Source organism: Dermacentor variabilis, chromosome 6 (assembly GCF_050947875.1).
Source record: "Dermacentor variabilis isolate Ectoservices chromosome 6, ASM5094787v1, whole genome shotgun sequence".
NCBI lineage: Eukaryota > Metazoa > Arthropoda > Arachnida > Ixodida > Ixodidae > Dermacentor > Dermacentor variabilis.
In genome coordinates, this window is record NC_134573.1 from 170989460 (window position 1) to 171006645 (window position 17186).

General features: G+C 49.3%; 1 protein-coding gene across 1 annotated transcript; it reads left to right on the forward strand.

Annotated features, from left to right (window-relative positions):
- Positions 1 to 4211: 4211 nt before the first annotated feature.
- Positions 4212 to 6438, forward strand: LOC142585771 (frizzled-10-like). The gene has a single exon (XM_075696763.1). The coding sequence runs from the start codon at positions 4409 to 4411 to the stop codon at positions 6272 to 6274; it is 1866 nt and encodes a 621-aa protein (XP_075552878.1). The 5' UTR covers positions 4212 to 4408; the 3' UTR covers positions 6275 to 6438.
- Positions 6439 to 17186: the final 10748 nt, after the last annotated feature.

The following is a 17186-nucleotide window of genomic DNA, read 5'->3' on the forward strand; positions in this document are numbered from 1 at the left end:
AACCCTTATACCTCCTCGGCCCGTGCCCGTCGAAAGGAGTCAGAAAAGAGAGAAAAACAAAGTTGACGCCTCACACCCCCGAGAAGAATCGAGAGGGGATCCCGCCGCCCTGACGTGACACCCGTGTCGAAGAAAAGAGCGCCGGTGCCTCCTCGGCCGAGCCTTCGCCTGCCCGGAGCCAACAGTGCGCGAAGCCGACGAGAACGGCGAAGCTGAAAAGACCCTGCAAAGCGAGAAACCGGTCACGTACGGCTATGGCTGGCCGCGGCCCGAGTGTGTTGCTGCGCCGGGCCCCTGCAGGCCGCCGCTCGCAAAGCACGCGCGCGCGCCGATCGGCACAGCTCGAAGCAGCGGCGACGTGCCGTCTCGGCCAATTCGGGTGGTGACCGGAGCTCCCTTCGACTGTCTTCTGCAGAAAGGCCCTACTGGAAGGAAGAGGAAAGCACACACACACACACACACACACACACACACACACACACACACACACACACACACACACTTGCATACCTATATATATATATATATATATATATATATATATATATATATATATATATATATATATATATATATATCAGTAAAGAGAAAGTCTTCAGGCTACATCTCAAACGTGAAAAACTTGAGGGATGCTAAAAGAAAAACAGACCCAGCCCAGTATTTCAATAGTTGCGACCAATGTTCCGGTCTTATCACGGTTGAATATATATATATATATATATATATATATATATATATATATATATATATATATATATATATATATATATATATATATATATATATGTATATATATATATATATATATATATATATATATATATATATATGTCCTGCTTCACTCGAGAGCACAAGGCACATAACGAGGCACCGCTTGTCCATGGTGCATGTCGGACTTCATTCCATGCCTGTACACACCCTATTCCTGGGATCAGCTAAAAGCTGTCAGCACATGATGTTTCACTAGCAAGTGATGATGTCGCTTTTCGAACAACTTTTCGCGATAGCTGGAAACCTGCCTTGAACGCACAAGAAGAACGGTACCTGGGGCTGCTATTCAAACGAATGATGTGGGCCTGGAACAAATAGGCCACCCAAGAAACGGCTGTCCGGCTAATAGACGAAGTCAACCCCAGTGGCTACGAAATGTAAAGAAGGAAAGAGCAAAGTGCGAAAGAAAAAAAAAAGTTTCACAGACCTTCAAGCGAAGGATTGAAGTTCCGTTTGTTGAAGAGTTTTTGGCAGTTCCAAGGCTGGCGCGTGTCGTAGAATGCTTGTGACACGCCCGCGCGCGCTAAAGAGAAAAATTCGGCTGTGAGCTACTCCAGGACACCAGGCAAGTAATGTCCCGGCAGGGCAAATCAAGTATTGAGACTTCTTCGTTAAATTTGGGGTAATCCCTTAAAATACGGAGTTGTCGGCGACCTGTTGCCGCCATGTTGCCATTGCCATCCCGCCCAGGCCTCGAGCACGAGGAATCGGGGCCGAATTCACATAGCTTCTCTTTTGTAAGTGCTCTTTGCCAGTGACCAGTCGCCTTCAGTAATGTGATGTCTAACGTCGGGATTGGCTGGAATTTTCTGTTACGAACACTTCAGGCGTTAGAGCTTTTTGCGAATACAAGCCCTCGAATCAAGAACGTTGGCTCCACACCCAGTTATCAGCGAGGACTGGAAAAAAGATAGGACATTACATCCTTGTTATTATACCATATAAAATAACACAAACGTCGCTTATCATCTTACATCGGGGCACGTTACTTTTTTATTCGTTAGAAAGGCAACTGAAGGGGGCTAGCTGGTATGCGTATGTGCCCATTTTACAGAGACGCTGTTGGCCTCTCGGTGATCGGCATTTTTCGTGTCCGTGTGTAAGCAGAAGTTATCATTATCAGCAAGGCTCAAACCCCCCTTTGTTAATTAATTCTGGGGTTTTACGGGCCAAAACAACTTTCTGATTACGAGGCGAGGCACGCCGTAGTGGGGGATTCCGGAAATTTGGACCACCTGGGGTTCTTTAACGTGCACCTAAATCTGAGTAAACGGGTGTTTTCGCATTTCGCCCCCATCGAGGTGCGAAAACACCCGTGTACTTAGATTTGGGTGCACGTTAAAAAACCCCAGGTGATTCAAATTTCCGGAGTCCCCCACTACGGCGTGCCTCGTAATCAAATCGTGATTTTGGCACGTGAAACCTCACACAGTTGAAACTCGATTTAACGAAGTGATGACCACGCTAGAACCATTTCTTTAAATCGGGAAGTTCGGAAAATCGAGTAAGGGCTTTATCGGTCCTTCGAAATCTAAAATTGCAGCGTAGCGGCACCTAAAAGGTACCGCGGCATTGTAATTGCCGCTAACCCACGCCTGCGCGTGCAAAAAGACCGCGAGGGCATCCCAACTACCACTGTTGCAAGCTTTTGCAGGTGTTGACACGAAAATTTCGTAGTTACCATAATAAGGGCGCTACTGACAGCCCGCATGCAGCGAAACGCCTTTTTGTTGACGTGTTTGTCGTTGGTTATCGCTGGTCGCTGAGCTCAGCCATAATAGAATGCTCGTGTACTAAACACAACTACGAGCAGTGATCAGCGCTAAACAACAGGACGAAGAGAGGGACACATACCACAGCGCTGACTAACAACGAGGTGTCCTTATTATTTCAGTCAGCATATATATGCTCTACCGCTATCTGAAAGCACAATAATATCTCAAAGCACAATTATTGTGCTTTCCAAATAGCGGAGAATATATATATGCTGATTGAAAGAATAAAGACACTTGGTTGTTAGTCAGCGCTGTGGTCTGTGTCCCTCTCTTCGTCCTGTTGTTTAGCGCTGTTCACTGCTCGTAATGATGAACGAACCAGCCTAAACGCGTACTATTCTACTAAACACTCTTCTCCGAAGACGGTACTGCCCGTGGACAAGAGCACGGGTTATACTTCTTATTGTATTGCGTACTTTCCCACTCCTCGGCCGTCGTGCTTTACATGCGCGATTGCATCTCGGGAAGTATCACCTAGGCATATAAAAAAAACATGGAAAGGGGGGGGGGTAATCACGATGGCTCTACAGAGTGGAAGTCCAAAAGACGACTGAGAAGAGAGGCACTTCTCATCCAACCGACATCAGGGAGTGAAAAGAGCGAACAAGGGGACAGGAAAACGACTGCTCAGCGGGATAGCGTGTTTGGGAGAGAGCGAGAGAGAGAGACAGCGAGGAGCGAGGATGAAAGAAAGCAACAGGCGATCCGAAAAGGGCGACGGAAAAGCTCGCCGCCGGTATCAAAAAGCAAGCGCGCGGCAGCTACAGCAGCCGCCGTCGGCGGCACGCACAACGGGGCGAAGTGAAGCGAGGCGCGTACACCATCTTGTTGGGTGGACGTAGCAGTACATGAAGGAAAGGGAAATGCGCGGGGGGGGGGAGGAGGCGTCCTCGCAGCAGCACAAGAGTGACGAGAGCCGCCTCAAAAAAGAGAAAACGCGACAAAAACTCTGTAGCGGCGAAACTGCGTAAAGTGGTGAGAGGGGCCAAAAGTAGTCTTTCTACCTCCACCTTTAGCCAGCCTTCTTTTCCCTCACCAACACACACACACCCTCTTTCCCGCTCACCCTTCTGCTCTTAACGTCCACGGCACCCCAAGCCGGCTGCTCTCTAGCAGGTACCCATGGCAGGCCGGCTAATTACAACCCGCCAAGGGAAGACGAAATAACACGCGCTCCCTCCTCTCCACCGCAGCCCGACTCGCGGGTCCTGCTTTGTAAGCTTCGTTTCGTGCCGGCCTTACATCCTCCCGACGGACGAAAAAAAATAACGTAAACAAATGCCGAAAAGCCCCCCCCCCCACCCTCTTCTCTTTCTCTCCCCTCCCATCTCCGAGGAAGCGGCGGCGTGCTCCCGGCACTGGCGGCGAACTTCAAAAGCGTCAGCCCTGCACGCAGCAACTGCACCGCCGCACCGCTCTCTTGACATCGAGCGTCCGAGATAGAAAATAGTTTTAATGCCGGCTGATTGTTTGCGGCACAAATACGGCTTGAATTCAGCACATTCGGCTCGATTTTCGTATTGTGTGATACATAATACTTATAAACTCTGTACAAAGTGAGTCACTGCGACTTTCAAGGAGTCGAGAAAAGAATCGCGGAACGAGACGCGCACGCCTATTCACGGACTACATCTCCAACTCCTCCGCTGCCGGCTACGGCTCAGCCGTGCCGGTTGCTTACTTCAAGTGCGGCGCTCACCGCAGGATGCTCATTCGCAGATCGCGCTCCGCACGGATTACACACTCGCGCTCGTACGCGACATGCCAGCTCGGCTGCAGCACTTGACGGAACGTTGCTGACGTCTCCTCATCCGTGGCCCCAAGTGTGCGCGAGTTTACCGCGGGCCGAGTGTGTTTCAGGCATGATGACCCGGAGGCCCCGGCGACTGTTGCTCGCGCTGCTGGTGTTGTTCGTCTGCACCGCGGCGGACGCCCAGCGCATGCAGTTCGACCAGGGACGGCGCAGCAAATGTGAGCGCATCACTATTCCCATGTGCCAGGACATGCCGTACAACTTGACGCGCATGCCAAACCTCATGGGACACACGGATCAGAGCCAGGCGGCCATACAGGTGCACGAGTTTGTGCCACTCGTCGAAATCGGCTGCTCCAAGCATCTCAAGTTCTTCCTGTGCTCCCTCTACGCTCCGATGTGCACGGAGCAGGTGGACACGCCGATACCGTCTTGTCAGTCCATCTGCGAAGAGGTAAAGTCCAAGTGCCTGCCCCTGCTGGCGCAGTTCAACTTCAACTGGCCTCAGGCACTAAACTGCAGCAGACTTCCTGTGCCTGAAAAGAACGGCTTGTGCATGGAATTCCCGCCCGGTGCCGACGAGCGCTACTCCAAATATCTGCTTGAGAAACCGGAGCCCAGCAAACTGTCCCCGCACAGCAAGCTGCTGAACTTGCCGTTGCCTCACGCTTTTCCGCCACTCAAGAAGTTTCAGAATGGGCGCTTCTTCGACACCTTCTCCACTGAGGCATCAGCTGGAGGTCGTTCCTCCAAGAATTGCCCCGAAACGATGGTCGACCTGCCGGGCCGAAACGTAGACCGGTGCATCCCGCGTTGCGGCTCGGACTTTCTTTTCACTCGCAACGACAAGAACTTCGCCGAGATCTGGATGGGCATCTGGGCCGCCGTGTGCTTCATGGCGACCATCTTCACCGTGTCCACCTTCTGGATCAACCCGACGCGATTCCGCTACCCCGAGCGCCCCATCATATTCCTGAGCCTATGCTGCTGCTTCAGCAGCGTCGCCTACCTATTCCGCATCTTCGCCGGCTCCGAGTTCGTCTCGTGCAACAAGTCGGAAGGCGTCGAGTCTCACCTCATCGTCGAAGGCATCGACCGCTGGGGCTGCATTGTGGTTTTCCTGCTCCTCTACTACTTCGGCATGGCCGCGGCCTTCTGGTGGCTCGTGCTTACGCTTTCGTGGTACCTGGCCGCGGGCAAGCAGTGGGGCCACGAGGCCATCGAGTCGCTGGCGAGCTACTTCCACCTCATGTGCTGGGCCGTTCCGGGAGTGCTCAGCATTGTCGTCCTGGCGCTGCGACACGTGGACGGCGACGAGCTGACCGGCCTGTGCTTCGTGGGCAACCAGAGCCGCGACGCGCTGCTCAGCTTCGTCATCGCGCCCCTGGGGTTCGTGCTCAGCCTGGGCGGCCTGCTCATCCTGCTGGGCTTCGTGTCGCTGCTCAGGATACGCCGGCTCATGAAGGAAGGGGGCCGCAACACCAGCAAGCTCGAGCGGCTCATGGTTCGCATCGGGCTCTTCTCCGTGCTGTCGACGGTGCCCGCGCTGACGCTGCTGGCGTGCCTGCTGTACGAGTATCACCAGATGCCGGCGTGGAAGGCCCGCGCGACGGCCAACGTCGTCGAGTGTCTCGCCAAGCGGGGCGACGCCTCGGCGCCCTGCAGGCTGCAGGACAGCATTCCGCTGGAAGAGGTCTTCATGCTCAAGATCTTCATGTCGCTGCTCGTAGGCATCACCACGGGCGTGTGGATCTGGAGCAACAAGACGTGGACTGCATGGGGCAAGCTGTGCGGGTCGCGATTCGGTCGCCGCGCGTCTCGCGGCAGCAGGGTGCAGTACACCAAGCCTCCGCTGCCGGCCAGCTTGCCGACGCCGCAGCATCACCACCAGTTCCACCCGCTGAACACATCTTCTGTGGGAAGGACTAAGAGCCACTCGCACAGAAAAGCGCTGACTCATGTGACAATGGTGTGAATGTGACCCAGTGACCCACCGTCTGTACATATGCAGAACAGTGACATAAGACTTGTACATATGCAGAACTTGTCCCCTGTACATAGAAATTTGCGTGTGAGTTGCGAGCACATCAATGGTGTGTAAATGAATGAGAATTGAATAATATTTATTTTTCTGACGGATCATAGTTCTGCTTCCTATAATTTTTCGGACCCGCACAGACGCAGTGATTTACAGAGTTTGCAGGCTTCATTACAGCTAATGTGACTGTTGGAAAGCCTTTGCATGAGCTTATGGTTGTCACTATACATCTGCAAGCCATTAAGGAAAGCCGTCGAGGTTTGTTTTTGCGTTGTTGACAAGGTTGTGTCGTACCTTTTTGTATCTGCATTCCAGCTCTTGAAATTCGTTTACGTTTTCACATCTTGCACTGTGACTTCGTGGAATTAGTACTTATCTGCCATCAACGTGCCTGTCAACCAACGCACTTTATGCCATTTAATCTACACGCCATTGCAGCGTGCATGGAAAACAAAACGCACTCATAAAATCGCAACAGTGCGGAAGAAACTGCAGTAAACTGAAGTTGACTTAATAACAAGATGCTCACAAGAATCTCAATCTAATATGGTTATTTAGATCAATAGAGGTTTTCCATCAATGAGCCAGCGTCAACGTTGTCAGTAAAGGCAGTCGAACGCATCTAAAGGATGAGGGTATGCTTTTCCAGCTTATATGCCACGCCCAACCGCCTGAAAGACGCTTCGAGTTCATTCATCGCGACACTGGCACTTCTCAAGCTGTGTCATGTTTCTCGCCAGAAATATATCCTGGGCGCGTGACACGGAAACTTGTACGTCAGCCCACCGCACCTTGAAGTGAAACCACCCATTAAAACCATGTTTGGCAGCAAAGGAGCTTAATGACTGCAGAATGTGCGTATACCATAACGGTCGACTAGATTGATCTGTGTAGGCAAGCCCTTCTGGTGCTTGATCGCATAGGCAAGCAGCTAGCTAGTAGTTCTAGCAGAACTAGTCACGCTCCTAATAAAGCAAAATAGAAGGCTATGCAAAGGAACACTGCTCCGTAAATGGAGTGCAGCGGAACTAGGTCAAGGAGTTTCGGTTGGGGCTCTTCGTACGAGGACTGAGCTATAATGCGGCCCTGAAGGCAAGAGGTGCACTCTCCCTAGCCAATCAACTTTCTCCCTCTCTTTTACATAACACCATGCATATGTTGGAGCGCACACGAGAACCGTTCTCAAGTCATGAAAGGCCCCCTAGCAATACCTTTGATGAGCACATAATCATAATACTCTGCCAACAGTAACTTCTTGTGCGTCAAAACTTTGAGGATAAAGGAAGTTAAGTGGCTACGGTCTGTGAAACGAGCAATCTAAGCTTGTGGCAATTTCTATAATGAATGGCACTCTTCTTGCTACTGCGGGGGGAGTGGACTTTCCAAGTGCTCACGGGTCCAGCGCAACCCTCGACAACAACAAATTATAGGCCTAGCGTTACGAGACGTAATGAAACGGGGAGAGAGACAAGTTGTGCTAGTCAATACGAAGAGAAGATAACCAGTGTTCTAGAGTCACGATATGAATGCTAAGGGAATGCAAACGCAGTCGATGACGACCTTAGATTATATGTAGGGGGGGGGGGGGTGAGCTGAGGTAATTTGCAGACATAGGATAGGGTCGGCTGGTGCAACAAAGGGCTATAATTCGAGACCGATCGGAGCGACCTTTGTGCTGCAGTAGATGTAAAATAGGTTTATGAAGATGGACAACGTGGATTAGACCTGTGAACGCCTTGAGTAGAGACGAAGAAATCTGAAAAGTAAACGGAAGCCATACCCATATAGGTACCTGCATTGTGTCCTATCTCCTGTCCACGTCCTTGCGCTGTGCAGATATGTCCATATTGAATCACCAACTCGCCCAAGCTTCCGCTTCACCAAACCAAATCAGAGCATGACCGTGGGCATCTGAACCTAATAATAAAAATTATGTTCCTTAAACACATTATTTAGCTAAATAAACTGTTAGATACCGTCGCCTTGGGGCATTGCCACTACTCAACGCACAGGTGAAGTTCTACATCGAAAATGATTTTCACATTGTAAAGGCTATGAGTAGATGCGAAGAAACATTAGGAACATTGATAGCATCGGTTGCATATGGCGCAAATGCCTGATAAACCGTTAAATACGTTCCACCGATGAAGCCTTTGAAGTAATACTTTACAATAAGTCCTTGTGGCGACCTAAACGTCTCATTGCAGTTCTGAGCTAAAACAACCTGCACATGCTAGATGCATCCAGACGTATGACAAGGTGTTTGCGGAAAACTTATGAGGCTTAATGTTCATGTTTGAGTCAAACATTAAGAATGGAGTAAGTATTTGTTTTAATAACAGCTCTTTATACTAAAGACTATATTTTCAATGTTCTGTGGTCAAAAGAGTAGCGAGCATTTATTCGAGACTACAGATGGTCCATGTGAGTGCTGACGCAGCTTCGCTGTTTGGGAGCGCCTCCGAATGGGCGAACGGAAACGTGAAATGACCACACGACAGTCGAGTATCTGTATACCATTACAATAGTCGAAGGAGGGAAGAACTGATGTTGAATATGGCTATGGGAAGGAATGCGAAGCTTCTCTATGAAAGCTACCTTGCTTCCAACGACATTCCTCGTTTGTTTCTCGTTTTTGATTTTGATTTCTTGATGTTGCGTTTGTATTCGTTCTTATTTTATTTGTTTATTTTTGTTTGGTCGGTATACCTCCTACCACCGGGCGGCCATAAATAATTCAAATCCGGGGTGCGTCCACGTTGCAGCCGTGTCGCAGAAAGCCGAAGGAGGCTTTAAGCTGCCCCTAATCCCTCTGGGGATTACCTCGCTACTTGAGGTCCCTACACAAGGGGGAACAAGTCCACCAGCCACTGCTACGTGCCTCACACAAAGACGGATTACCCGGTCCATGCCGATTCCAGCGCTGGCTTGCACAGCGGGGGCAGCCTCTTTGCCATGCGAGGCACGGCCCATTGCTGCACAGGTGGCTGGGTTTTATAGCCCGCACAGACACAGATCACGATGTTGTGCCCATGGCCTCTCGCATTCGGAAAGATAGGTCCAGCCGAATAGAAAGAGAGAACGAGAAAGGGCAGAGAAAATAAGGAGGAAAACGACACGGACGCGAGCAGATAGCATCGTGAAATGCCTCCGGTACATCACGGCGCCCATCCATTTGAGGAGAATTTGGTCTTGGTTATCTTTCTTTTTTGCCTTGTTTTTCTTCCTAACGTGCCGATTGAAAGAAATAGAATGCCCGAGATAAAACCGTTGACAGCGCTGACAGCAGTGACAAGCTTTTAATGTTGTTAGTATAGTTGCTCGGTAGAACAGGGATAATGCTTAAAATTTCACATCTCTACAGCAAGCGCAACACGCGGCCAGCGATATTTGAAAGAATTATTGGAAATGATAAGCAAGATACTAGGTTGTTTCGTCGTAACTAACAAAAGGCAGGTTTAACCATTGAGAAATATTCGGAATGCAAAGCCTTGACAATCCTGATTCGCAAATGACGTGGCGACGAGCCTATGTGCGAGTGAAATTGACAATTCCACATATAGTGGCGTGATCAACAGTGTTCGACGGTCGAAGGTTCGAAGGTGTGATTCGTCGGCCCCCCATATAGTTACGTTCACGTTGTTAATCGTGATTGTAGCGCGCGTTAATCGCAATTAAGCAACCATTATAATCTTGAGCCACCTTTTAGTGGCAAGAATTTCTAAATAAATATATAGCACGAGAGGTGACACAGGCGGGAGCGACGAGAAGAGTAAAATAAACCCGCCAGCGAGGTACGAATTGGGAAGAACTGGTGGTAAAGTAACTTCAGTGGCGCTTCGACGACTACATGAAATCGGCATGGGGCTGACAAATAGCTTTTGCCACTTGGGGAGTATTTCGATTCCGGAACCCCTCACAGCCTCAAAAGTGTACCAGCGAACGTTTAAGTTTCGTTCTGTATTACGTCAGGACGTTAATCTACACAAGGTAACCGTATAACACCATCTCGTTAATAAAGGGACACTCGACGGAAACACTGACATCAGTTTAACCGCTGCTAGAGAATTATTTTAAAAAAATTCCTTTTGTACCAACCCCATAAATATTTAAAGCAAAACTAGCGAAGAAAAAGGAGGCCAAGCCTATGTCCATTCTTGAATATTGAGCCTAAATCCCTAGGCTCATGGCTTCAGTGGCACATCATGAATGTTACAGTTTTCCCCCCGTATTTCGGCGAGTTCTTAGGTTCCATAAGATTGCCAGAATAATTCCTTGTTCATTTTAAAGTTCTGTGAAATTTTATCGATGAATTAAAGCTGCCGAAATCTAATAGGTTACGGGGGACCTGGTGCAGAAATTTGGACAAGTCCTCGCCACTCGTTTATCGTTCTTGCATCCTTTCTGGTTTACCAAACCTCAACTCGTTCTATGACCGGCCTCCTTGCTACATTCTAGAAACATGATCAACCGATCTATCTGAGCTTTCACATTTCTCATTAATGTGCCTTGAGCGGCAAAGGAGCAGACTGCAAGTTCAGCTGCGAAGGGTGCTCAAACTTGGGACTTTCGGAACGCATTAACAAGATTCGACGAAACCAGCACAGGAATGGGCTCCGTCGCGCACGCTATATAGGTGTCACGTGACTGTTCGGAAACGGCACGTATAACCACGACCCGCGTGCAGCTCCGTTCGCGAGGGTCATTCGGTCATCCACCCCGCAAGTGAGCACGCGAGGTCGTCCCTTCCATCACCCGGGCCATTTCGAAAAGCCAGCGAGTACACGCACAGACGCACGCACCCCAATGTCCCGCCAGAAATGGCCACTCGCGGAGAACGCCTACGTGCCGCCATTGAACGCCACCTCGCGCGGTCGAAAACGGGCGCAGCCGGGGCCAGAGAACACGCGAGGCACCGATTGCCGGTTTCCACCGTCACGGGCCCGTCAGGGCTTCGCAATCGAGAGGGGTAAAAGAAAAAAAAGAAAAGAAGCTGGACGTATGACTGACACCGGATCGACGCAGTTAATGACGAGTCCGCGATGTGCCCGCACATCTCGCCTCGTTCGGCCTGCGCCGCTGATTGAGGGCCCCCGCATTCGCTGGAGAAAAGAGTAGGAGGAATTCGCAGATGTAAACAGGAAAAATAAAGAAAGGAAGGAAGGGTAACTATCTATGTTTTGTGCCTTCTAGATGTGCGGCTATTCCACGCCCTATATCCACTGACGGTGCCATTTGCAGGGATGCGACCTCTGACAGGACTTTTACGTGTGCGTACGATCGGCTACAGATGTTTCTACATATAGCAGCTCTCGCATTACGGAAGTGGACGAAAAGAATATTTGTTGTACTGGGAGGGAGGCTACCCCTGTGGTTTTACTGTATTTTACGTCGGCCATTTCTCTGCATGGCCAGCTCACTATCATGCGGCACATCGTTGCAGCTCAGCACGAGGTTGTATGTCTTCAAGAAACCCAATGAAGCCGGTACGAGGCTTCCTTGGCTTTTGATCCCTCAGCAGATGAGGTAGCGACGTGGTGAAGCCGAGAGCTGTGGCGAGTATCCTATAAAGAACGAACCCTGAGCGGGAACTTCAACTTGTATGAAACTTCAATAGTGCCTGCCTTTCGCTGCCATCTTTTATACAAATATCGCGGCGAAATTGTGAGAACATTGTTGAATTTATGAGATTGGTCGATCTTTCATATTTTCTGAGGCATTATCCAGTTCGCAGAACTTTGTTCTGAACGCGGGAACTAACATCAGGGGCTGCGGATTATGTATTATGGATACCGACAAGGGCCCACTTTGTGTCAGTTGCTAGCGTCTCTTTAGGCTGAAAAGAAATAAAAACTGTGGGACGGACGAAGGCTATTCAGTGACCGATGCTTATCGATAAACGATGAAATAATGAGAACGCATAACATTCAAGCGGCACTCAGAGAAAATCATCATCATCATCATCATCATCAGCCTGGTTACGCCCACTGCAGGGCAAAGGCCTCTCCCATACTTCAACAACCCCGGTCGTGTACTAATTGTGGCCATGCCGTGCCTGCAAACTTCTTAATCTCATCCGCCCACCTAACATTCTGCCGCCCCCTGCTACGCTTCCCTTCCCTTGGGATCCAGTCCGTAACCCTTACTGACCATCGGTTATCTTCCCTCCTCATTACATGTCCTGCCCATGCCCATTTCTTTTTCTTGATTTCAACTAAGATGTCATTAACTCGCGTTTGTTCCCTCACCCAATCTGCTCTTTTCTTATCCCTTAACGTTACACCTATCATTCTTCTTTCCATAGCTCGTTGCGTCGTCCTCAATTTGAGTTGAACCCTTTTCGTAAGCCTCCAGGTTTCTGCCCCGTAGGTGAGTACTGGTAAGACACAGCTGTTATATGCTTTTCTCTTGAGGGATAATGGCAACCTGCTGTTCATGATCTGAGAAAGCCTGCCAAACGCACCCCAGCCCATTCTTATTCTTCTGATTATTTCAGTCTCATGATCCGAATCCGCAGTCACTACCTGTCCTAAGTAGATGTATCCTCTCACCACTTCCAGTGCCTCACTACCTATCGTAAACTGTTCTCTTCCAAGACTGTTAAACATTACTTTAGTTTTCTGCAGATTAATTTTTAAACCCACCCTTCGGCTTTGCCTCTCCAAGTCAGTGAGCATGCATTTCAGTTGGTCCCCTGAGTTACTAAGCAAGGCAATATCATCAGCGAATCGCAAGTTAATAAGGTTTTTATCCCCAATTCTTCCCAATCCAGGTCTCTGAATACCTCCTGTAAACACGCTGTGAATAGCATCGGAGATATTGTATCTCCCTGCCTGACGCCTTTCTTTATTGGGATTTTGTTGCTTGCTTTATGGAGGACTACGGGGGCTGTGGAGCCGCTATATATATCTTTCAGTATTTTTACATACGGCTCGTCTACACCCTGATTCCGTAATGCCTCCATGGCTGCTGAGGTTTCGACAGAATCAAACGCTTTCTCGTAATCAATGAAAGCTATATATAAGGGTTGGTTATATTCCGCACATTTCTCTATAACCTGATTGAAAGTGTGAATATGATCTATTGTTGAGTAGCCTTTACGGAATCCTGCCTGGTCCTTTGCTTGACAGAAGTCTAGTGTGTTCCTGATTCTATTTGCGATTACCTTAGTGAATAGTATGTAGGCAACTGGCAGTAAGCTGATCGGTCTATAATTTTTCAAGTCTTTGGCATCCCCTTTCTTATTGATCAGGATTATGTTAGCGTTCTTCCAAGATTCCGGTACGCTCGAGGTCATGAGGCATTGCGTATACAGGGTGGCCGGTTTCTCTAGAACAATCTGTCCACCATCATTCAACAAATCTGCTGTTACCTGATCGTCCCCAGCTGCCTTCCCCCTTTGCATATCTCCCAAGGCTTTCTTTACTTCTTCCGGCGTTACCTTTGGGATTTCGAATTCCACTAGACTATTTTCTCTTCCATTATCGTCGTAGGTGCCACTGGTACTGTATAAATCTCTATAGAACTCATCAGCCACTTGAACTATCTCATCCATATTAGTAATGATATTGCCGGCTTTGTCTCTTAACGCATACATCTGATTCTTGCCAATTCCTAGTTTCTTCTTCACTGTTTTTAGGCTTCCTCCGTTCCTGAGAGCATGTTCAATTCTATCCATATTATACTTCCTTATGTCAGCTGTCTTAGGCTTGTTGATTAACCTGGAAGGTTCTGCCAGTTCTATTCTAGCTGTAGGGTTAGAGGCTTTCATACATTGGCATTTCTTGATCAGATCTTCCGTCTCCTGCGATAGCTTACTGGTATCCTGTCTAACGGAGTTACCACTGACTTCTATTGCACACTCCTTAATGATGCCCATAATACTGTCGTTCATTGGTTTAACACTAGCATAGGTAGCATAAGACGTGCCCGCTTTTTAGCACTGTATATGCTTCTTTTGTCCTCCTGACTTCACCGAACCCTATTATATCCCATTTACTGCCCTCTAATTCCTCCACTAGCACGGCCAGACTCGCCTCACTAGATAGCGTATACTAGCGTTAAACGCTGCCAGGTTCAGATTCGAATGGCGGCCTGTCCTGATCCAGGTGTTTTCAGCACCCCCTGCTGCGTCACCGCCGCCGTGGTCAGTTGCTTCGCAGATGCTGGGGACTGAGGGCCGGGGTTTTATTGTTGTATTCATATAGAAGGTTGTGGCCAATGCTGCACCAGGGTGGCCAATTCTGCTCTGGTGAGGGAGTGCGTTACCGGTTCTGTCCACCGGTATCAGGGCGCACTCCAGGCCTGTTTATGCAATTTTATCAATATGCGGATTTTTTTTTCTATTCGGTGGAAAATTGCGCGGCACCGGGATTCGAACCACGGTCCTCTTGCACGTGAGGCGGATGCTCTACCTCTACGCCACCGCTGCAATCCTGTATATATAGGCACTGCACTGTATATATGGGCTCCCTTTAAGGGAGTCTGTACAATAATTCTATAGAAACGTCAAACACAGAGTCACCTATTGAATTTCTTTTAAAAATATATGTGCGCTATATTTCCCAAAATCTCACACTTCGCGCATCTTATCGTGGCTCGTATGTCGCTAGCATATGCGGAAAGCTGCATGACCAGGCTCGAGGAACATGCGTCAACCATGTGGTGGCTTACGAGATTAGAATCGCTCGGCGGAGAACTCTGGCGCCAGGAGGTGCCGTCGGGGGGTCTTATGAAGATTCAGCAGAAAAAGTAGGGCGCGAATCTTCCAGAGCCAGTGAAGATGCTTTTTTCTTTAAGTATATAGAGATGTACTAATCGGAGACGTTGAGGGACAGACGCGGAACGCACAAATGTCCCGTCGTTGGAAGACTTGACAGCCGAAAGTGAGAAGGCTGGAAAGCGTGGCGCGAGTACAGCAATGACAGCGCCTGAACGGAACATGTGCATGAAAATCTTGTTCGCATAGTTGATGTCCGGCAAGAAAGGAAAGAAAGAAAGTTAGTAGCAGAGAACGTCAAGCAAGCCCCAGTATGTCAGAGATCCCAGCTAGGCCAAGAGAATGCCGCAACCAAACGACTCCAAGTTCGGTATCGCGATTCTTCACACAAGTGTCATTCCCTCCACTATATATAATGAGTTCAGTCACTTATTGCTTTCTGAGTATCTTAGCACTCGCTGACGAAGCCTTATAACGCCTGTTCTTAGGTCGATTACGTTTATACTTGCCGCTTGATTCAAGCTCTCCTTTAATAAGGTGGACATATCATCTGATATTATACTCTCTCAAACCATAACTGAAATCTATGTGACTTAGATTGACTCTACCTCGCATCTAATATTTGCCTTTTCCTTGTGACTTCATACGTCAGTCCGAAAATTTTCCTTTCGATAACTGTTGTAGCTTTTGCATTTTGTCATCAGAGCGGATGCAGTTCGTACAGCGTTGCTGTCAGAGACTGTGAACTCGTGAGTTCGTGAGTTCGTGTGCCAGCGCATTAAATGCGTGTGCATGTTTTTCTCCCATTTACTTTCATCCCTTCCGATGTGTTACGCCCGGAGTACCAGTCCAAGCTTATAGCCAATCTAACCTCTTCAGCTGGCATAAAACTTTACCTCTTTCTCTCTCGGTTGTCGTCTCGTGGGGATAAGCCGCTAGGCACAAGAACATACCTTTACAAGTTCTCGTTTTCTAATTTGCTAGAACGTTTACCACTGTTAGGTCGCCTTTATGCAATGGTAATAGCACGAGTTTGTTTTTAAGAAGTCATCGTATGGCGTACAATCTGCGCAGAGGCTCATAGCTGCACCAGCAAAGGAATCTGAGAACATAGACGCACGAGAAGCACTAACACGAGACTTTTCTGTAGCCTACCGTTTTGTTTCAACTGTCAGACATGCCAGATCGCATATGCCTTAGTTTTAAAGCAAGTATATCCCGCGGGCTAACCAAGAGAAAGCCCTATACCTATACTGATCTTTTCTCTTTACTTATTTTCTCCTGCACGCCGCTGTTTCGACTGGCTCACCCCTCCCTCCTTTTCAAGTCTTTTCACGTCTAATTAAAGTGGCGTACGGCTGTTTGACATGAGACAGCTCATAGCGGTACGACCGGCTCCGGCGCTGTCTTGCATCATGGCTGATTGCCCTCCCGCGCAAGTTATAATAATGCTCCGCGTCCGAAAAGAGTTGTGCTCCGCGCGTCTGGCGAACGGGGTATAGAGAAACACTCCGTCCGCTTATCAAACCGCGTACACATGCACGGGCAGTGTGAGAGCGTACGTGTGTACATACACGGCTGCATGCAGAGCCACATGGCCGCGCGGCGCGCATGGCAAGAGTGCACGCAGCCAGTGCCGTCTGCTTGCAAGGGAGTGGCTGACAAGCAGACGGAACCGAGCGCGTGTGTGTGTATATATATTACTGTACACAAAACCGACACACACACACACGCACACACAGCGCTGCCGTGTGGAGCGGCTTGAAATGCGCGCCGAACGTATACGAGAGAGCGGCCGCGTGCAGGCCTAATCTGGGCAGACAATCGCCGGTGCCATATATAACAGACTCTCGCCGCCGAAGGGCCCAGGGTGCCGATAGCATCGCGCGGCCGCCGTTTCTGCGGCTTGGCAGGGGGAGCGCACACACATTGCCGCCCCGGACAGACAAGCCCGGCCCGTTGCCTCGGCGCGAAGATCTGCGGTGCACGGCTTCTTTTCCATGCTGCTGCTGCTGCGGCGGCTGCTGGTGCACCGCGAAGTGCACTGCAGTGTATTGATAGTATGGGCATGGCCAACCAACGTGCGCCGGTCACTTCAAGGCGAGTGCAGGGAAGACGCGACGCTTGCAG

Excerpts from the sequence above, each read along its gene's own strand:
- LOC142585771 (XM_075696763.1), top strand. The coding sequence starts at position 4,409 with ATGATGACCCGGAGGCCCCGGCGACTGTTGCTCGCGCTGCTGGTGTTG.